Source organism: Peromyscus maniculatus, chromosome 4 (assembly GCF_049852395.1).
Source record: "Peromyscus maniculatus bairdii isolate BWxNUB_F1_BW_parent chromosome 4, HU_Pman_BW_mat_3.1, whole genome shotgun sequence".
In the NCBI taxonomy this organism is placed as follows: domain Eukaryota; kingdom Metazoa; phylum Chordata; class Mammalia; order Rodentia; family Cricetidae; genus Peromyscus; species Peromyscus maniculatus.
Window position 1 is genome coordinate 7,737,106 of NC_134855.1, and position 23,359 is coordinate 7,760,464.

Sequence of the window (23,359 nt, forward strand, 5' to 3'; positions counted from 1 at the left end):
AGGAGATTAATATGTAGACCTCTTGTTCTCTGCCACAGTCAGATTTCTACATTTACTTCTAAAATGCAGATTAGGGGATTCCATGCTTTGCATCACTACCACCTTTACTGACTGAGCAGTGCCAGGGGGACAAGGGCTGGCTCTTCCTCATTCTCTAATTGAGGGCTGAGTCACTGGCAGGAGGGTCTAGTCTGTTCACCCAGCCTTACATCCTGAACCTCTGGCTCCCCAGGGTAGCTTACTCAATTGAATTAGCTGGTTGATTCATTTTAGCCTAGACAGTCTCACCTGCCAGAGTTGTGCCTCGGAAATCGTAAATTGTGAACACGTGGCTTTGAACTCCTGTGTCTCTCTCCTTGCACATTTTGTATCTTTTGTGTTTTTGGTTTCAGTTCTGGCTTTGGTAAAAACATTAGAACAGTGACTCTCTTCCTGTGGGTCTCGACCACTTGAGGGGAGTGTCTGACAGCCTTTTCACAGGGCCATGTATCCCATATCCTGCACATCAGATGTTTACATTATGTTCATAACAGCAGCAGAGTTTCAGTTATAAAGTAGCAACGAAAATAATTTTTTGTTTTTTTTTTCGAGACAGGGTTTCTCTGTCCTGGAGCTCACTCTGTAGACCAGGCTGGCCTTGAACTCACAGAGATCCGCCTGCCTCTGCCTCTCAAGTGCTGGCATTAAAGATGTGCACCACCACTGCCCGGCGCAATGAAAATAAATTTATGGTTGGGTGTCACCACAACATGAGAACTGCATTAAAGGGTCGTAGCATTAGAAAGGTTGAACCACTGCCCTACAGCTTCTGACTTGACCCATTTAGCTGGTGGACAGGGACCTCCCCATGACCTCATTGGCATAATCAGTCCTCATTATGAAATCAGTCAGCCAAATCAACCTGACTTTCTGTCGAATGAAGTCTGGCTTCGTTTTTTCATTAAAAAACAGGTGTTCCCTCTGACAACACCTGTCCTGAACATTATGCAAAGAGGAAAGGAATGCAAAGATGAGCAGTAGGTAGACAATGGAGACTGAGGTGGGCATTGTCAGCACGGGCGCAGGCTCTCCTTTCAGTTTTGGTAGGAAACTTCCACAGCCCTCTGCAGTTGGCCTTCTGTGTACTGTGCGAGGCACTCTACTGTGGACAGTTCCTCGGGTGATTAGAGATAAGCCATTTGACTGTGCCACGAGCTCCATTCCCTTGGAATCTCTTCCTCAGACAGGCTTTTGTCCACTCAGTCTGTTTTCTAGGTTCTTGAAGTGTGGGTTACTCCTGCAGATGACCACCCTCACCTCACGAGCTGCTGATGTGCACAGGCTGCAGGTGGAGGAAGCTGCCTGTGCCAGCCCTGCTTTGGAGTTGGGTAGTCTCAAACTCAGGAAGCTGAGCGAAGTAGAATTAGAGTCCTGATAACTGACAGATACCCAAAAGAAACCAGTCATCTCCTCGGTGCTCTGATTTAGAGGCAGAGGCGGCGGCGGCACACGAAATGGACTGTATTAACCACTGGGAAAGGAGATAGGCAACAAAGATCGAAGTGTTTTAACAAAGTACTGGTGAAGCACATGGTAAACCAGAGCTGGTCCTGCTCTGTGCAGGTGAAGGCAAAGTGTGTGATAAAATACCCGCCAGCTTTGACCTGGGTGTGGTTATTGGAAGCAGATGGAACGTCGGAGGGCTTGCTTTGATAGATGCCGGCTAATGGCTTTGCCCGCGTTGGAAGCCACACCCTCGAGTGTTTTTCCTTAAACTTGGACTATGAGGTTTTCACTCTGGCTGGTAGATCAGACATCATTTCTGTGAGTCTAGTGGTGTATTGTGACTCCAAGGGGACCCTTGTAGCTCTGGTACCCCAAATACTCAGACTACTCTGATAATAGCCTCATCCCTTTAATGTTGGGAGATTGCCCAGCTCCATTCAAGCCTTTCCTCTGCATGAGAGTCCGGAAACTCCAGGCAGGGGGCTGCGGCAGTGTAGCAATTACCTCACCTCTGCACATTCCTCAGGAAGCATTGTCCTTTGTGCCTGGTCAATGGCTTGAAACCATTGCTTCATACATTCCTAGTCTTTTCTTGTTATAGGCAGGAAGGTATGAATCAGTTCCTGGTCCTCCTTCCTGGCTGGAAGCCCTGGTGTAACTCAGCTCCATGATGTGGATAAATCCATTCGGTTAGAAGCCAGTACCTACTACATAAAGGAATTTTGTAGTATTTTGTAGGAACATCACTATCTCCTTCATTTCTTCTGCCTTCTGTGCCTAAACAGGGTTCAGGTTTATGAAAGGATTAACTTGTTAGGCTAGGGATGTGCCTGGGTAGGTAGAGCACTTGCCTTGCATGGACAAATGGACAAGGGCCTAAATTATTTAATCCCCAGTATCGTGTGTGTGTGTGTGTGTGTGTGTGTGTGTGTGTGTGTGTGTGTGTGTGTGTGTGTGTGTGTGTGTGATTTTGTGTTTATTTTGGGGTCTTGGCTCTAGACTGGCCCAAAGTAACAAAACAGTTCTATTAACTGTCCCCATTTTGCACATAAGAATATTGAATCAGAGATAGGCCTGGTTGCAAAGGCCTATAAATCCAACTTCTTTGTGGGTACAGCAGGAGCATCAGTAGTTCAAGGCCTGACTGGATATAGAATGGGTTCAAGGGCAGCCTGAACAACTTAGAGACCCCGTCTGAAAATGAAAAGACGTTTTCTTAAAGTGTTGCGATATAATTTAGTGATAGAGCCCTTGCCAGCAGAGGCTCTAGATTCAGTCCTGGTGTGTGTGGTGAGGACCGAAGAACAAAAGAAAGACTAATGAATCAACAATAGAGATTTTTGATCGCTTTTATTTTTATTTCTTTGGTTTTTTGAAACGGGGTTTTTCTGTAGCCCTGCCTGTCCTGGAACTCTAGACCAGGCTGGCCTTGAACTCATAGAGATCTGCCTGCATCCCAGCCACAGCTCTTTTAAGAGAATAGGCTCCAGGTGGTGGTGGCACACGCCTTTAATCCCAGCACTCCGAAGGCAGAGGCAGGCGGATCTCTGAGTTTGAGGCCAGCCTGGTCTGCATAGCTAGTTCCAGGACAACCAGGGCTACACAAAGAAACCTGTGTGGAAAAAAAAGAGAGTCAGCTGTTGAGCCGGCAAGATGGCTCAGAAGCCATCAAGCCTATGACTTGAACTTAGTTCCTCAGGATTCACATGGTGGAAGAAGAGAACCAACTTGTGCAAGTTGTCCTCTGACCTCCACGTATGCCCTGGCGCATGCCTGCCCACACAGATACATACACTTATACACAAAACAAAATGCGGGAAAATTTAGCCGGTGTGGTAATGAATACCTTTAGTTCCAGTACTCGGAAGGCAGAGGCAGGTGGATTGCCGTGATTTGAGGCCAGCCTGGGCTACATTAGAGAGATCCAGGCTAGCCAGGGTGACATAGTAAGACTCTGTCTCAGAAAAAAAAAAGGGCTGGAGAGATGGCTGAGCAATTAAAAGCACTGCTTGCTCTCTCTCTCTCTCTCTCTCTCTCTCTCTCTCTCTCTCTCTCTCTCTCTCTCTCTCTCTCTCTCTCTCTCAGACAGGTTTCTCAGTGTAAGAACTCTGTCTGTCCTGGAACTTGCTTTATAGATCAGTCTGGCCTCGAACTCACAGAGATCCACCTGCTCTGCCTCCCAAGTGCTGGGATCAAAGGCCTGCGCCACCACACCTGGCTTGCACTGGCTGCTCTTAGACTTGGATTCAATTGTCAGCACCCACATGGTGGATCTCAAACATCTGAAACTCTAGTTTTTAGGGATCTGACACTCTTTTCTAGCCTCTGTAGGTGTCAGACATGTGTGTGGCATACACACATAGTGCAGGCAATGCACCCATACAGTTTAAAAGAGCCCAAGGCCCTCTGTGCCCGCCCGGCTAGCTTTTGTGACATCTTGACCTAGGCTAAAGACATTTGGGGTGAGGGACTCAGCTGAGAAAATACCCCCACAAAGTGGGCCTGTGGGCCTGTGGTACATTCTCTTGATTGATGATTGATGGGCCTGCTCATTGTCACCTGTGGGCTGGTGGTCCTGGGTGCTATGAGAAAGCCGGCTGAACAAACAATAAGGAGGAAGCCAGTGAGTAGAACTCCATGGCCTTTGTACCAGCTCCTGCCTCCAGGCTCCTGTCCTGATTTCCTTAGATGGACTGTGATTGGGACATATAAGCTGAAATAAAGCCTTTCCTTCCCAGGTTGCTTTGGTCATGGTGTTTTATCACAGCTATAGAAACCCTAATTGACACACTCTGTCTCAGTTGAAAAGGAATTGGGGATGTTTGTAGCTCATTGGTAGGGATTTACTTAGTGTTTCTAAGACCTTGGCAGTCCCCAGTATGCTTAAAAAGAAAAAAAAAAGTCCTTCTGGGCGGTGGTGGCGCACACCTTTAGTCCCAACACTCGGGAGGCAGAGCCAGGTGGATTCGAGGCCAGCCTGGGCTACAGAGTGAGTTCCAGGAAAAGCACAAAGCTACACAGAGAAACCCTGTCTCGAAAAAGAAAAATCCTTAGCCCAGGGTGGGGTACTGGTACACACCTTTTATCTTAGCACTTAGGAGGATGAGGCAGGTGGATCTGAGTTCAAGGCCAGCCTGGACTACAGAATGAGTTCCAGGACAGCCAGGGCTACACAGACCCTGTCTTGAAAAAAAAAGTCCTTCACCTAGTTTGGAACACCAGCAGATCTGGCTGGTCTCATCCTTGGTTAGAGAAGCTTCTTTTTATAGTGGACAGCAGTCAGTCAGAGTGCTGAGAAAGAGACTGAGTGCCCAGCCCTCAACAGGGTAACTATATTAACCACCACCACTACCTGTGCTCAGGGGACATCTTAGAGGAGGAGGTAGAAAATGTAAGAGCTGGAGAATGGGGTGGAGTGTTGTGACATGGGACTTCTTCACACACCTGCCTATGAGGATCAAACCCTTGCAGCAGCCAAGGTTGTCTGCCAAGACCAAACAAGATCAAGCCAGCCAAAATCCTGGTATAGTCTTGAGGCCCCACCCCACACTGAGGCACTACTGGCAGTGGATGGTTGCTGGGAAGGGACAATCACTTTTTATAGTTTCCCATGCTCCAGCTGGATGACCTGTGCATCTGGAGTTAGTGGGTTATTTAAGGAAAGAAAAAAAAGGATAAGGTTGGGGGGCATGAGGGAAGTTGGGGAAATGAGTAGATATTTCTTTGGATACATTTATGGAATTCTACAAAATAAAGGAAAATTTACAAGCAAAGTTTAAAAATCATTTAAAGCAAAGATAGTATATGTATGTGAATGTTTATGGGTTTGTGTGTATGAGTACTTCTCACATACAGAAGCAGGTTTACAGAGAAAGCTGAAAGTGGAACTGCAGTGCAGAGGGCTGGAGGTGAGGAGGGCAGGAGCTTTTGAAAAGCTGGTATCTAACTAGGGTTCTTTCTGGGCCTTGTAGCAGTGGGCGGAGCTGTAGGTTCCCCCATCCTCTCCTGAGAATGCGGGGCTTGCATCCTTTAATGTGATTTTTATGTATGTATATATGTGCACGTATATATTTGTGGGCACACATGTGGAGGTCAGAGGGCAACTTGAGGGAGTAGATTCTCCGCTCCCACTATGGATCCGAGATCATACTCAGATCAGCAGGCCGTGGCAAATGCCCTTACCAGCTGAGCCGTCTCCTGGTCTTGGGCTTGTACCTTTAAAACAGAATGATTATGAACATTTTGAGTCACCTTTGTGAGGGATGATAGTTGGTCACTATTTGTCTGCTATTAAACTAAAAACAACTGAAGATTAATCATGGTCATTTGCTCAGCGAAGTGGACAGATGTTAAGTCCAGGGCCTGGTTCCAGGGATGGGGGTGGGGTAGGTAGAAGGATTTGCGTTCTGATGTGATCTCGGGAAACAACTGCCATGTAGGCTTGCTTTCTGCTAGGCTTGGGTTGGAGAAAATTGAATAATGGGAGAAGAGAGTGATGCTAGGTGACTTAGGAGGTGTTGCCAAGGACCCTGGATCACACTGAATGTGGTGAGTGGCATTCGGGAAGCTTCCCTGGGGGAGAGTGGGAAGTTATCTCCGGAGATGAGCCTGTTCAGATTCTGCAAAATGAACCTGGTCTGTACCTCCCTGCGGACTAGCTGGGCTGCAGGCAGGAAATACTCCGCCTGTGATTGGAGGGTTAGTGGTCGGGATAATGAACCCGGTAGTGTCGGCAGAGGTGATTGGCCAGGCCCTGCTGCAGTGAGAATGCAGACTAGATGCTCTGTCCTGGGTTTGCGGAATGAGCGAGGACGGCTGAATGACTGGGAGCCCCGAGTTGTTCCCATCTCCAAGAGAGGTCTGTCTGGATATCATTTTTTTTTTTTTTTGCATTAAAAAGGAAAAAAAGAGCCAAGCCTTTGATCGTCCACCATCTGACAGAAGTGAGTTTTGATTGAAGTAGCCCAGCTGCTCTCCATATTGCTAGCAGCCGGAGAGGCTCCCTAAGTGAGCTACTTCTCAGGCTAGGCACGAGCAAATTTGAAAAAGCAGGAAACAGCCCCTGCAGTAGCGCTTCAGCCCGGGAACTCCCCAGGCTAGTATTCCAGACAGCTGAGTAGCTAGAGACTTGGTATTGTGGTCACATCCCTAAGAAGTGAACAGTCTTCAGCAGTGGCCTTTGGAGGAAGCCGGGATGCTACAGATGCTGTGGCATTTTCTGTCTAGCTTTTTCCCTAGAGCTGGGTGCCAAGACTCCAGAGAGGGCATCGATCATGGAGTCAAAGGCACCCAGGCCCCTGCTCGGGGAGACCAGATGTCCACCTTTTTGGGGAAACCAAACGGAAGGGCTGAGGCCACGGAAAAGAGACCCACCATCTTGCTGGTGGTCGGACCTGCAGAACAGTTTCCTAAGGTAACACAGCACCTTCAAGAGGACTTTCTAGTTTAGGGGCTGGGCTGGGTTCATTTTCCCCAAAAAGAAAAAAATGGGCGTGGGAGGGAGAAGTTAAAAAAAAAGTTTGGTATTGGAGAAATGTTGGGTGATGACGAAGGCCACAAGATTTGGTCTAAACTGCCTGTCCCCACTGTAAACTTCCTCATCCATTGTGACGGCCCTGCCTGGTTGTTGAGCAAAGGTTTGCTTCAGTAGATTAACCCGGTTTATCTGTTTCACGAACCAGCCGTTAGAAAGGAAGGGATGGCGAGCTGCTAAAGTCTGTTGTCTTCATTATCTAGATGTGAGAGGACAGTTGAAAGGGAAGGTTCCTTGAAAGGGGACAGGGCTGACAAGGTCTCATCATCTAGCTCTGGCTGCCTGGATCTCACTCTGTAGACCAGGCTGGCCTCGGCTCAAAGATCCGCCTGTCTCTGCCTCCTAGGTGCTGGGACTAAAGGTGTGAGCCACTGTGCCCGGCTAGAGGGGGCCGATCTTGTCAGCTTTATGAAGGTCACTTTCCCCTTGTTTGGTGGGTCGTGATTTGTTTACCTGAGGTCCTAGAGGAAGTTCAGGGGTGGGACTGGGTCCTAGGAGAGCCTGGAGTCAGGAAGAGTACAGGCTAGTGACTTGACTTGACCACAACCCCCAGGGTCAGCCAAGTGTCAGGGCCTTTCTTCTTTGCATCCAGTGCTCCCAGGAGCCAAGGTAAGAGACAGCACTCCCCGGTTGGAGGCTGGAAAAGTAAAGTGCAGAAGAGTTCAGTAATTTGCCAAATCACTTCCGGAGAGGAATTGCTGAGACTTAACCCCAGTCTTTCTGGAACCTTGTTTACATCCCTTCAGAAAGCTTTTTAACAGGGCTGGTCGAGCTCTCCCTTAAAACAGACCAGGACTGTCTGCAGCAGGTGCAGCCTTATTCAACCACTGAGTTTCATTCCTGAATCTTCTTCTCAGTTAGAGGGCAAGGAGAGTCTACCCAGTGTTTGGCATATAACAGATGTGCCCAAAATGTCACATTGACTCTCCCTGGAAATGCTTGTCTCGCTTGCACCAGTACTTTACCAGGGACTTGACTGTGACATATTTTGTAGTAGTTGAGTAGTGACATCAAAGGGAGTCTATAGACTGTGAGGAGCTCCCCACAGTCAGGGTCTCACAGACTGTCCTGCCCGAGGCATTGGAGCTTACTGTCCGGCAAGAGAGTGCCGCTCTCTACCTCAGACCCGGAGTGGTGGGATGCTCATTTTGTGAGAAACTCATGCTGAGCCCTGTTCGTCTTCAGTCCTGAATTAGCTGGCTGCCTTTTAAAAAAGATGACTTTTTTTTTAAACTTTAATAATAACTGCTCTACTTCCTAGTTTCGTACGGGTACCCCTTGCCAAGTTTGCCTCTAGGGGCTTGCTTTGGGACTTTCTAGCCTGGCCTCAGAGACCCACACCATTTACTGGCTCTGTTTTGGGGAGGGGGGATGGGTTGGTGGGCTTCATGGGGAGGGCAAGAGGGAGCACCTCTGAGCAGCGTAGCCTCTTTGAAAGTCGGTAATGAGGAATGGAAACAGTGAGCATTTACACTGCCCAGAGTACCTGAGATGGCTCAGCCTCTGCCTTTCTCAGCAAGCTTGGGGGACAGTCTGGAGAACCTTCAGTTCTCAGGCTTCTCTTGTCCACTGCACTCCTGTTTCATTCTCACCCCACCCCACCCCAGAAAATCCGTGTCTGGGAGTCGGGTTCCTGCAGGCTCTTATTGTAGGAGCTGCTCCTGTTTCCCTTTGTCTTTGTCTCACGGTTAATCCCAAAGTTGGGAAAGAAAACCATTTGTCTGGAGTGGGAGGTGCCCTTGCACCACAGTGGAGCTTAGATCCTGAGGGGCGGTCAGGATTGTTCTCATTGTGTGTGTAATTACCAAGTGTAGGCAGGTTTCATTGGAAACCTGCTACACTGGGCTGTCATGGCAACCTGATCATAAAATGACAGAGCAGCCAATGAGATTTGAGAGCCTTGAGGGGTGGGGCTTGCCAGGCTCCTTCACATAATACTTCTGGCTTGGTCTGAGTCATTGCAGAGGAGCTGGGAGTTACTTTCAGACTCAGTGCTACCTCCCACTGTACCTGCCCTCTTCGTGTGTTCCAGTCCTTACCGGAAGTTCCTGTTGAGGGATTGGGCACGTGATAGAGGGGCAGGATGAGAAAAGCTGACAGTGGTCCTGGAAAGATGCTCATGAAAGGACCTGCTCCTTTACTTAGTACATGAAATCTGTTTTCATACGTTAGTCACAGGAATGGGAAACAGATCTGGGTCACCGAACTATAGAGTCAGGAAAGAGCAGAGAAGTGCATGGTTTGCTGTGATCAGGTCCCAAGGGCCATGAACTGCCTTGGGATGCCAGGAGTGGGACCTGAGTCTTCCACTGCTATGCCTCATGTGTGGCTCCTGTTGCAGTGTGATATGTTGATCACAGGGGTCTATGCGTTGGGCTTTCAGATGTTTCCTAGAAACTGGACTTGAAATCTCCCTCCTGTGGAATCGACTTTGGGCACTATTGTAAGTGGCTGTTGTAACAGAAACCCAGCCTTGGTTGTGAGCCTGAGTCTTGTCACCCATGACTTGGGCAAGCCAGGCAGAGAGGACTGAGATGGCTGCAGAAGCCTCTAGTGGCCTACAGTCTGAAGTCCCAGGACACAGCAGTTGCCTCAGACATCAGGTACCTAGAGATGGACTCTGGAAGAGTCTGTGTCTGTGTTGAAAACGGAGTTCTGAGCCAGGTGGTGGTGGCACACGCCTTTAATCCCAGCACTTGGGAGGCAGAGCCAGGCGGATCTCTGTGAGGCCAGCCTGGGCTACAGAGCGAGTTCCAGGAAAGGCACAAAGCTACACAGAAACCCTGTCTCAAAAAAACCAAAAATAAAATAAAATAAAATGGAGTTCTGGATTAGAAGATGGGTGTTTACCTAAGTACCTCTGCTTTGCTTTGCTTTCTTCCAGGGAATAGCAAAGTCTGCTGGTGTAGCCCAGGCTGGTCTTCAACTCAGTCTCCTGGGGATATAGATTTAGATAAGCGCCACCATGCCTGGCCTCTACTGAACACAATCTGTGTTCAAAAGAAAAATGTTCCAAATTTCCTTAAACTAATGGTGATGGTTCATGTCTGTAATTCTGCACTTGGAAGGCCAAGGTAGAAAGTTCTGAGTTCAAGGTTAGCCTGGTTTACATTCAGGGCCCTCCCTAGGTTCAGTCCCCATCACCACAGAAAATGAAATAACACTAATGTTGGAATAGAATTGATATAACACTGTAAAATAGTATGTTGACAGTCACTTGCAGAACATTTCAGAGAACATTCCTTGCCTCTCCAAAACTATTGGTCTATGTAGGATAATGACCTTTGTTATAGTCAAGGAAATTCCATATATATATATAGGCATTTTGACTGTATGCATGTCCATGGACTATGTGCATGCCTGATGCCCTTGGAGGCTACAAGAGGGTGTTAGATCCTCAGAACTACAGTTACAGATGGCTGTGTGAGCCACCATGTGAGTGCTGAGAATTGAACCTGGGTCCTCTCGAAGAACAGCAAGTGCTCTAACTGCTGAGCCATCTCTCTAGCCCCCCTCCCTGTTTTTTGTTTGTTTGGAGACACGGTTTCTCTGTCTCCCAAGTGCTGGGATTAAAGTCGTGTCGTGTGTCACCACCGCCTGGCTTTTTTTTTTTTTTTGCATTTGTGCATGTGTGTGAGTGAAGGATGGAGTGACAGGCAGCTTTACCTGTTGAGCCATTTCATCAGCCTTCACCCAAAAACTTCTGGCAAAGCCCTTTTGTGAGTCAAGCAAGAGGTGAAGACTAGGGCATGCAAAGTCTGAAGCGATAGCCTTCTGTCTTTAGGACCCCAGCAGTGGACTTCAGATGTCTGTTAAAATAGCTCAAAAGCAGAATGTTTTGGATTGGGCAGTTTCAGAGATGGCTGAATCTGAGCAGGGCTCCTCCTAGAGAACGCCTCCTCATCAGATCGAGTGTACGCCAAGGCCTGGGTTTACAAACTCAAGTCTCGGGGAACCCAAATGCCTTTTCCTTTGTTAGATTCTGTTTCAGTGTTATACACGATTGTACAACAGTGTTTTATTCTAGAATCTTCTTAGCAGTTTTATTCTGTGTAGACCAGGCTGCCTTTGAACTCAGAGACCCACCTGCCTATCTCCTGAGTGCTGGGATTAAAGGTGTGTGTCTTCACAGATTCTTAAAATACTTTGGAGTCGAAATCCTTTTGTTTTTGCTGATCCCCAAATGGCAAGTATCCATTTCAGTCCATCCCAGGAGTGACAAGGCTTAGTCTCTATTAGGAAGGGATGAAGGAATAGGGATACACCATAGAAGGAATGGGGCGGGACTGACCCTGTCCTGTCAGAGTGACGTGTTCTCGCCCGGAGAGACTCCTCTGGAGGAAGGAAGGAATGGAAAGAGTGCAGGCTGGCGTGTAAAGAATGATGTGTCTGGGGGCTGGAGAGACGGCTCAGCAGCTAAGAGCACGCGCTGCTTTTGCAGAGGATCTGAGCGCCTGTCACCAACCCCAGGCTTCGTGCTACCACCTGTAAATCTAGCTCCAGGGAATCCAGTGCCTCTGGCCTCTGAGGACAGACAGCTGTATGTCCACGGCTTGCGCATGGCAACACACACACACACACACACAGAGTTAAAAATAATACAATTTAAAAATAAAATAAAAAAATCAGATCCTCCCAGGTCTTCTGTCTTCTGAAAGTTTGTATGTAGAGCTGGGCTGCCAGTGGACACGGTGATAATGGGAATGCCCACGACCACGTGACAAGTGTTCGCAGTGAAAAAAGCGTAGGTGAGGGTCCAGTTAATTCCATTCTCCCCCTCTTCTTGCTGGTAAGTAAGCCTTTGCTAGTCATTTTATTAGCTCTTGGGTTAGTTTTGAATCTTACTCTGTAGCCCATGTTGACTTTGAACTCTCCACAGTCCTCCTGCTTCGTTCAGCCTTCTGAGTGCTAGGATTACAGGCCTGAGTCACCATGCCCAGCAACTGGTCAGATTTGTGTTACTGTGAGGACAGTTTAGGGAGGAAGGACTTGTTTTAGCTCCTGTGTTAAGGCCATCATGATGGCCAGGAGGCAGAGAGGAGAGAGCAAGTCTACAGTAGCCAGCTTTCTGCTTTCACCCTTTATTCCAGCTGCAGCCCCATCTTGCTCTCGGGTAGGACCTCTCCGCTTAGCTAGTCTTCTCTGGAATTACACTGACGCACCCAGAGGTGTGCTTTACTAATCTCTCAAGCACCTCCCAATCAGTCTAGATAAACCCTGAGCCTTCAGTGTGGCCCACAAGCATTCTACCCCTGGGCCTCCATCCCACCCCATTTTTGAGATAATATGTAGCTTAGAGCCTCAAACTGGAGATCCTCCTTCAGCCCCCAAAATGCCGGGACTGTAGTCTGAGCCACTATGCCTGGCTCGTTTAATCGTGGTTAATTTTAAAAGGCTTCAGGATGGCGCAGCAGAATTCTTAGAGCTGTGATCAGACCAAGATTTCAAGTACTCTGAGTGGGCATGGGCTTTGAGGACTATGAGTCTCACCCTTGGCTAACCCCAGTGATTGATGGAAGCAGTTCCCAGGTACTGCATTCTTGTGGATTGTGGGTTCTGTGTTCCAGGACAGCTGGGGATGTGGCTCTCCGATTCCTCTTTCACAGTAGCCTGGGTCAGTTTTCAATGGGCTCTGATTCAGTCTTTAGTTCCACTGAATTTTCAGTTGGGAATTATTTACTAAGAGGAGAAAGGTGCATAGTGTGACGCATTTGGGGACCTTGTTTGAAACAGAATGTTGGCTGTTTGTTGATTTTCGGGGATTGAGAGCCAGGGGTGAAGGTTTGTTTGGACATGGGACTGCATCCCTAGCCAGTGCCTGTGCCTGGGCTCCAAGAGTTAACTGCTGCAAGCAGTGACGTTTGTCCTGATCTTTGCTCCTCTGCTCTTGAGCAACCTGATACTGCCGCTGCTGGGGCCTGTGCTCATTGGCTGCTGGCTGCACTTAGAGTGGGCGGGTTTTTCTATTAAGTAAAAGGGCAGGACTTAAGCAGCCAGTGTCAGCTGAGGCAAGACATATCTTGTGCCACTTTCCTGGGAACCCCGGCATTTCCCACTCTTGACTTCTGCCGGCACTTGCTCACAGTGGTGCCTGAGCCCCCGGTTTCACCAGCATGCTCTGCCTGTGCTTGTATGTGCCGATCATTGGGGAGGCGCAGACAGAATTCCAGTACTTTGAATCCAAGGGACTTCCCGCAGAGCTGAAGTCCATCTTCAAACTCAGTGTCTTTATTCCCTCGCAGGAGTTCTCCACCTACCGCCAATGGAAGCAGGTCTGTATGCTGAGCCAGTGCGGCGAGGGGCAGCAGGCGGGGACTAGTTTTGAGTGAAGAGATGAATGGTACCTAGGCACGACTTCCTGCCTAGAGGAAAGAATGTCTGAAATGTAGGTGTTTCCCCAGCCCTCTGGGGCTGTAGCCAGCATGTTATGTCATTGCCATGGGAATGACTGGTCTTCGTGTAATTTCCAAGAAAGGCTGGACCGAGAGAGAAGGCGCTTGTGGGAGATGGAATCTTTGGCTGAGGTGGAATCTCCTAAAATGCACAGGGTGTCAGCGAGGTCCAGGGCTGTCTCACTACTTGGGCAGTTTCTATGACTCTGGGGCTGAGGCTAGAAACACACTGGAGGAGGAGAGACTATGATATGGAGGGCAGCATTCCTTCCTGGACTTTTAAATGTTTAAGTACCCCAGGAAACAGGATGGCAGCCGTGATCCTGGCCCTTGCGTGATGGGAAACTGAACCATGGCTTGGGGGTTTTCTTTGAGTCTAAATTCCATGCTGCCCCCCAGTGCTGATGTGTTGATTTGTGGATCGCAGAATGGAGACCCAAAGCAGGTGTGAGTGGTTGTAAAAGGGGGGGGGAGCAAGTCTGCCTGTCCGCCCTCCCTCCCTCCCTTTATTTTATTTTAAGACAAGGTCTCTATGCGGCCCAGAGTGACCTAGTATTCATAGAGATCTGTCTCTGGCTCCCTAGAGCCGGAACTAAAACCTTCTGCCACCACACTTGGCAGTTCTTTCTTCAGACAGGGTCTTGGTGTGTAGTTCAGAATGGCCTCAAACTCTCAGCGGTCCTCCTGCCTCAGTCCCTCTAGTGCTAGGATTATAGGTGTACACCACTGTGCCCACAGATACAGAGCAAGCTCTTTGAGAATATTTTAAAATAGGGTACAGTTAGCACAGTCGTAGGTGGTCTGTGTCACAGAACATCACCCCAGGACAGGTTACTTTGGTCTCTGGGGACCAGAGAGAGTGTTCTGTATGCCTCCTCCCTAAGTGACATACACTTTTTCCTTCCTATTTGAAATCTGGGGTGGTGGCCCTTAACTAAGAGCACAGATGTTGGCAAGAACTTACATAATCCCAGCTAGCAGATAAGACATGTGCTCTGTCAGTCCCACGCGCCAACTTACCCTCACATTGTTAGGTCCTAGGGATCTGTGTCTGCCCTCCCCGAAATCAATGGCTAGAGTGCTAAGTAAGAGGGAAACCATGAGGGCCACCTTTGGGAGTGTGAGCCAGCCAGTGGTCCATCAGTTCTTAAACCCTAGCTGGCTTAAAACACTTGGACTTAGCATGATGATTTTTGACGAGTGAATGGATTTGTCCATAAGAGTACCAAGGAATATTTTCCTTGGGATATTCTCTTGTTTTTGATTCAAAGTGCCTTCTCCAAATAATTAAATAATGTAATTAAAAAGCTCCCCCCACCCACCCCAGTGACAGGGTCTCATTCTATAGCTCTGGCTGGCCTAGAACTCCCTATGTAGACCATCCTGGCTTTGAATTCACAGAGGTCCACCTGCCTCTGTCTCTGGAATGCTGGAATTAAAGGCACATACCACTACTCTTGGCTAAATGTAATTAAAACAAAACAAAACAAAAAACAAAGTGCCACTGAGATGGAATGCATATGACATGACAGCCCTGGCCATGGCTTCCTGTGAATGCCATCTCTAACTGCTGTTTCTTTCTTTGTAACATGTGGGAAAGGATAGGCTGTACCTCTTAGAGCAAGCTGCTGGAGAGACCTCAGTAAAACCTTTCACATACCCCATGCCCTGTCCTGGGGGGAGAAGCGCCCAGCTGCTTTGCATCCAGCTGCTGTTACAGCTGCCGAGCAAAGCTCACCTAAGACAGGTGCTACCAAGGATCAGGGCCACTTAAAGCCTTAGTTCACTGAACTAGTAAAGCTGCCCTGGCCTTCAGCGCCTGGTTGGGAATCTGGAGTTGGCTATATCTGATGTGTCTGAGATCAAGGACTGGACTTGCAGTGCCATCGTGAGCCCAAGAATAGTTAAGTCGCCCTTGGCTCCTCCTGTCTCTGCAGCCTCCAGAGTATTCCCTGGCAACGTTTCTGCCAAGTAGGCATTGTTTGCACTTTTACCCTGGTCACCAAATTGTTCCTGGACTCGTGCCACCACAGGGGATAGGGAAGTAGTAGAGCTCCTAAGGGGATCTGTCCCAGGGACAGTCCTGCAGGGGAGCCAAGTGCTGATCCTGGCTGTATAACAAGCTGGACTTGGGGATGCTTGGAAAGAACAAGCACCAGGCTGCCCTGCTGGCCTCTCTGAAGGCTTCCTCAAGGGAGCACTTCTCTACACCCAAGCAGGGTGGGCACTTGCTTGGTTTCTGAATAGGAACCTAAGCAGTGACTCTGCTGTGTGGGTAAAATTGATATGATGGGGTTCCCATGGGCTGGTATATCCTTAGCAACAGGACATCTTGGGTCCCTGTGGAGAGCAGTTATTTCCCCATTGTGACAAGAGGCTAGGGAGCCAAAACTCAAGTTTTTACATTGGTTTTCTAGAAAATTGTGCAAGCAGGTGACAAGGACCTTGATGGGCAACTGGACTTTGAAGAGTTCGTACATTACCTCCAAGATCACGAGAAAAAGCTGAGGCTGGTGTTCAAGAGTCTAGACAGAAAGAATGATGGTGAGTTTGGCTTGTAGCTCCCCTGCTGGGCAGGCCTCTGACTTACAAAATGCCAGACCCCACTCATGGCCCTTGTTGTTACAGGACGAATCGATGCTCAAGAGATCATGCAGTCCCTGCGGGACCTGGGTGTCAAGATCTCTGAACAGCAGGCAGAGAAGATTCTTAAGAGGTGAGTGTGGGTGAGCTCCGTTCTCTGGGATGTTTTAGTGGCTTTTGGTCTAATCCACGTGCTGTCCATGTTAACCTGCTGCCCTGAAACTGGTCCTGTGATTTGGAAGGATGAATAAGCCCCTTCCAAAGCAAGCTTCTCCTGAGGTTTGCAGCCCTACTCTAAGACTCACAAATCTGGAATTAGCCCATTTGCCAGTGACCCTTAAAGTGACAAGCTGAGTTGTAGGCATTTCACGTTGGTGAGAAGTGTCCCTGGAACGCTTTCTCAGCCTGTCCTTGAGTTGGATTGCTGCTAGTGGCTTGTTCTTCACTCTGTAGCCACATATGCTGGCCAGAAAGATGGCTCACTCATGGGCAGAGGGCTTCCGGAAAGCTCTTCGAATAGCACAGTTTACCTGGCTGTACTTAGCCGGCTGGCCACAGGGACAGCAGCCCCTGGAGCCTGCTTCTGCCCCTCACTAAAGGTTTTGTCCTCATGCTGTGCTGGCCCCTGGTGTCCTTGGGAGTGTGCTTGCTTTACTAACCTGCTCACAGCATTTATTTGTGTTGTTTCTCCTCTCTCCTCTGCATCCCCTCTGTCTGTCTGTCAGAATACGAACGGGCCACTTCTGGGGCCCTGTCACCTAGTAAGTACCTGTGTCACCCTGTGACTGCCTCCCTCCCTCATCAGAATGGGGTTCTTGTGGGCCAGCGTATCTCCGTTTTGTAGAAAATGGGGTATCGAGCCACCTTACCCTTTCTCATGGGCACATGGTGCCTTTGTTTCCTCAGTGGCCACGGCACCTACCTTCATCCCGTGGTGGGGCACACATCTGGCAGACGGGGTGGGATACACGGGAGTAACCATGCTTCTGCCTTACAGCATGGATAAGAACGGCACGATGACCATCGACTGGAATGAGTGGAGGGACTACCATCTCCTGCACCCTGTGGAGAACATCCCGGAGATCATCCTGTACTGGAAGCACTCAACGGTGAGGCCACACACCCCACCGTCCACTCAGGCAGCCATCTTTGACTGGCGTCAGTGATTCCTTCCCCAGCCAGGCCTGAGCCAGGAGATGTTGTCCCCCTTTGCCCAAATATGGCTGTATGTTCCTCTCTTTCCATACTGACCAGCCTGAACAGCATGACTGTTCCCTTGGCCCTTCACTGGGAGCACCTTCCTATCCCCATGTACTTCACGGTCCATTCCACAGATCTTTTCCCAGTGCCGCTGCTTCTCCCAGAAGCATACAGTCTGTCCTCCTTGGGGCTATAGATACCTCCGCCTTCCCTGGGTTTCTTTTTTAGTATCATTTCTCTCTTTGGCAAAAATAGCATGTCCTAGCTGAGACAGAGAAGCCTCATGAGGTAAAGGGCAGCCTGGGCTACAGAGTTAGACTCTGGCTTTTTGGGTTTTGTTTTTAATAAGCATGCCCTATAGGGGCCTACATACTGCTTTTTTTTTTTTTTTTCCCCACTCAGTTAGCAAGGTTCCACATTCAGGACTGCAGATGTGGTTCCACAGTTAGAAATGTCATTCTGACTTAACCCCCTACTCCTGCTTTATCCACCCTGCTCCCACAGGGCCAGGTCAGGGCTTCTTGGGTGACAGGAAGTGGCTGATTCTACAGCTTACAGCAGCTGGCCTGTCTCTGGCCTGCAGCCCAGAGGTCAGCAGAGCTGGCCGGGACCAGTTCCAGAGAGACGGTGTTACGCAGGCAGCACAGCAGTTGGCTTGCGGAGGCCTGCGTAACATTCTGTCCTGCCCGCAGTCTGGTTCCGCATCAGGTTACAGGGTTCAGACCCATCCTTGATCCTTGTGGGCCATCCCTGCAGTCCTTGCCGGAAGCTGCAGGAGCCGCCTTAGGAGGGCAACCCAGCAGCTTTGTAAGGCTCTCCCTCCAGTCATTACCTGCTCCTCTCTAGACAAGGTCAAGAGCTGCAGCCACTGTCAGAGCAAAGGGCAAGAGTTCCAGTGAGTTTTCAGTGCCTCTTATCCTCACCGTTTGTGTGGCCACTTGAGAAGGTGGAAGGCAGTGACCATCGCTGGGCTAGCAGCTTGGCCACAGATGTCCTGAGTAAAGTTGACTATGTCTCTGCTTGTCTTTCCCACAGATCTTCGATGTTGGTGAGAATCTGACAGTCCCGGATGAGTTCACAGTGGAAGAGAGGCAGACAGGGATGTGGTGGAGGCACCTGGTGGCCGGAGGTGGGGCGGGGGCAGTTTCCAGAACCTGCACTGCCCCGCTAGACAGGCTGAAGGTGCTTATGCAGGTGAGCAGGAGAGCGGGCAGATTCCTACCCATGCTTCATTGGTGGCTCAGCTTCCCCTCTCTCCCTCAGCTGGGACCCTGCTTTAAAAACCCAAATTTCCCACCCCAGCTAATGGAGTTAATGCTTTGCAGGCACCAGTAGATCCAGGCCTAGGTAACCTTTGCATTTAGCTGGTCTAATTTTATATGAGAAACCTAAGCTGTGCATCACCTTACATGGGCTTGTTACTTGGAGTGTGCCAGGACCTGAATTCCTTAAGCACATCTCAGGATGGATAGGGTACCTCATGGAAGGTAGGGTGAACAGAACCTTTCATGACCCAGAGGCCATCAGGTAGCAGTACCTCTACCTTTCCTGGGCATGCACCTCCACGTCCACAGGGCAGAGATAAGCTTGTCTGATGTCAGGGGAAGCATTGTGAAATGACCCACATGTGGACACTCATGGACTTTGGCGTCTGTCTGCACAGTGACCAGTTACCCCATTTTGCTTCTCTTTGGCACTTCCTGTGCCAGGAGGCCTGCCCAGAGACAGCACATCCCTAGAAGACCCCTGGACAGACCAAAGGTGCTCACGCAGATGAGCAGGAAATTGATTTTTGGTGACGCAGCTTCCCCTGGCTTCCTCAGCCGGGGCCCTGCTTTAAAAGCCCAGACTTCCCATCCCGCTAATGGAGTTGGAGTTAATAATTTGCAGGCACCACCCCATTCCCCTTGGCATAGGTTAAGTGGGATCTCCCCCTGTCTTCCAGAAACAGACGGAGGCAAACGACTTAGAAGAGCTTCAGGCTTAACCTCGCTTGGGCTGGCCCCTCCTCCCAGCTCTGTGGCCTTGAGCAGCCGTTTCTCCTCCCAGAGCCTCTGAGAAAACAGACTTGAACAGTTCCCTCTCACCTATGTTTTTAACAGAATTCCAGGGATGTATATATAGAGGTTGTGAGCTCTCTTGTCTGGGGTGATGGGGCATACCTCTAATACTAGTACTTAAGAAGATTGAAAATTCAAGGCTAGCCTGCACTATATAGTATAAGAGCCTGTCAAAAATAATAATACTAAAACAAAAACATCCAGCCATGCCTGCTGAATCCTCAGGATGCTAAGTTATTCTTCAAATTACTCAGAGGGAAGAGCCTTCCTGTGTTCTGAAAACGCCAGGCTTCTCCCAAGGTGGACAGTGGCGGCCCTCAGCCCTGCTGAGTTCCTCTCTCCTCTTCTACCCCTCAGGTCCATGCCTCCCGCAGCAACAATATGTGCATCATAGGTGGATTCACACAGATGATTCGAGAAGGGGGCACCAAGTCTCTCTGGAGGGGCAATGGTATCAACGTCCTCAAAATTGCCCCTGAGTCAGCCATCAAATTCATGGCTTATGAGCAGGTGAGGACCTGGGAGAGGGTTGCCAGGTAGTAGCTGCTCATGTGGTGTCTGCTGGACTGAGGTCCCTGAAGCTAGAGCCAATACTTGTACCCAAAGGACAGCAAGGTGGGTAGGAGGCTCAGGGGTGACACCAGCTCTTCTAGCACTCCCTTCCATCAGGGTCACAGATTCCATCCATAGCTGACCGGCTGTGAGAGGAAGGGCAGGGCCAGGAGAGGTGCTGTGGGCCCTGGGTCATCCCTTTGTGTTTTCCTGTTCCAGATGAAGCGCCTTGTGGGTAGTGATCAGGAGACACTGAGGATCCATGAAAGGCTTGTGGCAGGCTCCTTGGCTGGAGCCATTGCCCAGAGCAGTATCTACCCAATGGAGGTAAGGGTCACCTGGGTCCTGGAGTGGGCAGTACACATGGGACACAGAGGAATGGAGTATGCTCATGCTTTTTGTCATTCTCATTGTAGGTTCTGAAGACCCGGATGGCCCTGCGGAAGACAGGCCAGTACTCGGGCATGCTGGACTGTGCCAGGAGGATCTTGGCTAAAGAGGGTGTAGCTGCCTTCTACAAAGGCTACATCCCCAACATGTTGGGGATCATTCCCTATGCTGGCATCGACCTAGCTGTCTATGAGGTGAGGCCCTATTGGGCATAGGCCCTGGGACCAGAGAGGGGGTTCAGCACCTGCCCGTACCCACTGCCTCCTGATGGAGAGGCTTAGATGAGAGATAGCAGTCAGCTGTTCACTGCAATGGTCTCCCATCACCCTACACCTCTGGCACAGCGGGTATGAACTCTGTCCCAGGTTCTGTAACCTCTAAGGGTCCAGAGGTTCAGCAGGCAGATCCCAGAATTCAGTGACTATTGGGGGCTAACAGATCTCCTCAGACTCCATACCACAGAGGCCAGGTGCTCTGTATGGGAACATAGTGCTCCCTCTACCCGCTTCCTGATCCCTGTCCTCGCCAAGAACCCCAAGTGACAGCGGGTGCAAAAGGCTCTGGCCAAGTGGATCAGTTCACCTTGGCTTCTCAAACCCCATGTGATAGGAAACAGCTTTCCCGTGGATTCAGTGACTGCCCTACCCCAGCATGTCTCTCCCACACTGGCTCTAAACTCACCTCTGTTTGCCTCTAGACACTGAAAAACACCTGGCTACAGCGCTATGCAGTGAGCAGTGCAGACCCTGGTGTGTTCGTGCTCCTGGCCTGCGGCACTGTTTCCAGTACCTGTGGCCAGCTGGCCAGCTACCCACTGGCCTTGGTCAGGACCCGGATGCAGGCACAAGGTAAGGCTGGTCCTGTGTTGACCTCCGTGTCCCTAGTAGGTGGGATGGCTGACAGGTGGCGTCTGACCAGTGGCCTCTCTCCCACAGCCTCCATTGAGGGCGCACCTGAGGTCACCATGAGCAGCCTCTTCAAACAGATTCTGCGGACTGAGGGGGCCTTTGGGCTCTACCGGGGGCTGGCCCCCAACTTCATGAAGGTGATTCCGGCTGTGAGCATCAGCTACGTGGTGTACGAGAACCTGAAGATCACTCTGGGCGTGCAGTCTCGGTGACGGGAGGGTGGCGGACTTGGTGATCCTGGGCTACAGCCCAGGATGTGCAGCCATCTCATTCTGTGAATGTGCCAACACTAAGCTGACTTACCCAAGCTGTGAAACCCAGGATGCCACAGGGGAGGGGCAGGGACTGGCAAGCTCTAGGCTGGTCCTGCTGACCTGGCAGACCCTTATTCCCTTCCAAGGAAGACCTGTGGACATTCCTTAGAGTCCAGAGGTCAGTAGGATGTGGGCTCCTGCACTTAGAGACAGGACGTTTCCTGCAGTGCCCGCCAGGCAGTGAGCTTGGAGGCCAGCTTAGCTCTTCCATCTCGTCCACGCAGCCAGCCGTCAGCCACCCTCCCTCTGGTCCAAAGAGCATCCCTGTGCCCCTCATGTCTTTCCCATTGGTGTGCTGTGGTGGGAAGTGGGCCTGTCCCTCTTCTTGTCCCTCTCCCTCAGTGCTGCTCCTCCAAACCTGTTTCCCAGGCTACAGCATCCTGTGGGCCTGTGTACGGGAAGCTGAACAAGTACCCTACATCCTGGCCTCTTCTGAGCTCACCAGCAAGGCTGCCTGGATGTGCCCGGGTACTCAGGCACTGGCTGCCTGGCACCATGGTGCATGGCTTTGCTGAAAGCTAGTCTAGGACCTGGATCCCAGAGGGTTTGTGCCGCCTGCATGGGCCTAACGTCCTCCGAGCTGTCCCCGATCCCTGTCAGGACTGGCCCCACACTTACTGTTCCATCCTGTGGTGTGAGGGTGGGGCGGGTATCTGCCCCTTGTGTGCTGTCCTGAGGAGAAGGGAACATGCTGAAGGCCTTGACTATGTCTCACTGGGGAAAGGACTCAGTTCAGAAGACAAGCTGGACACTGCGCATGTGCCGCACTTCAGAGAAAGCAGGAAAGGGGTGCGGAGGGAAGAGGTTTGGCTGCTTTAAAGTCTGTTCAAAGGTCCTGTGGGCCGAGTGGGACCAGCCTCACATTCCACACGGCGTATCACACTGCTTGGAGCCTATTTATTTTGTATTTATTTGAACAGAGTTATGTCCTAACTATTTTTATAGATTTGTTTAATTAATAGCCTGTCATTGTCAAGTTCATTTTTTATTCATATTTATGTTCATGGTTGAGTGTACCTTCCCATTACCACCTGGTGGGGGGTGGGGAGACGAGATGGAAAAGTGGCCACAGAGTGACCTTACCTGCTACCTACACAGACAGAATGTCTGTCCAAAGAATTCCTCTCCCAACTGGAAACGGAAGGAAAGGCACAAGGGACGACCCTTGCTGTGGAGAGTATCCCCTGGCGGGCCGGGTAGGGTAGTGGGAACGGTGGCCTTTACTGTCCTTTCCTGGACTGAGAATGTCTTTGTTTTGCCCTTTGGAATGGCAAGGCAGTGGGTGCTTCACTGGGAACTTGGTACACGGGCGAGGACCAGAGGGCCAGGTGGACTGCCCCCCAACCTCTGACCCGGGCTCCCTCCTGGCCCACGGCTGCCCTTGCTCAGTGAGTGGTCAGCTGGCCACTTGGCAATTGTGCCTCCATTGTCCCAGAACAGCCTGATGAGGAAAATCCAAATAGGATGCAAAGATCAATGCAACAATTACCGTTCTGCATAGTCTATCGCTGTAACTGGAGTTGTCAAAGCCAAGCAGCCTTCTAATAAAGTTGCTTCAATGTGACCGTGCAGCCAGGAATTTTCTGCTCTGGGCTTGGGGGTTGGGGGACATCTACATTTTCCTTACCCATCGCCTACATACTTACACCTCAGCTTCGAGAACACGTGGTCTTTAGTGGGTGTTGGTTAGCTGTGGGATTGCTGCATCTGTGGCATGGCCTCCCCTTCCTCAGGGAGCTTGTTCTTCACATGGTCTCCAGGCACCACAGGCTGCTTTTGCCTAGGCCTCCCGGGTGCTAGAGGCCGGTCAGCTCAGACCTTTCTCTGTCACACCTACTCAGCCTGTCTCCTCAGCTTTGTTAGAGGGCTCGCCCTTGGTGCAAGCTCACCATCCCCACTGGAGCAGTCGACGGGCACTGAAGTGTCACACGTCAAAGGCTGG

At 50.2% G+C, this 23,359-nt stretch overlaps 1 protein-coding gene across 10 annotated transcripts in view; it reads left to right on the forward strand.

The window, feature by feature from the left end:
- Slc25a25 (solute carrier family 25 member 25) overlaps positions 1-22,981 on the forward strand; it is a 36,846-nt gene extending 13,865 nt beyond the window's left edge. Inside the window, exons 1-11 of one of the 10 annotated variants that reach the window (XM_016002020.3) lie at positions 5,863-6,898; positions 15,828-15,954; positions 16,039-16,126; positions 16,719-16,754; positions 16,991-17,102; positions 18,229-18,387; positions 19,611-19,763; positions 20,025-20,132; positions 20,222-20,389; positions 20,893-21,043; positions 21,131-22,981. In XM_016002020.3, the coding sequence (XP_015857506.1) occupies positions 6,680-6,898; positions 15,828-15,954; positions 16,039-16,126; positions 16,719-16,754; positions 16,991-17,102; positions 18,229-18,387; positions 19,611-19,763; positions 20,025-20,132; positions 20,222-20,389; positions 20,893-21,043; positions 21,131-21,315 (1,506 nt within the window). In that variant the 5' untranslated portion in view covers positions 5,863-6,679 and the 3' untranslated portion in view covers positions 21,316-22,981. Of the gene's footprint in view, positions 1-5,862; positions 6,899-9,932; positions 13,291-15,827; positions 15,955-16,038; positions 16,127-16,718; positions 16,755-16,990; positions 17,103-18,228; positions 18,388-19,610; positions 19,764-20,024; positions 20,133-20,221; positions 20,390-20,892; positions 21,044-21,130 lie in introns of those variants that run through there. The other 9 variants (XM_016002023.3, XM_042274888.2, XM_076568895.1 and 6 more) reach the window with 9 other exon arrangements.
- Positions 22,982-23,359: the final 378 nt, after the last annotated feature.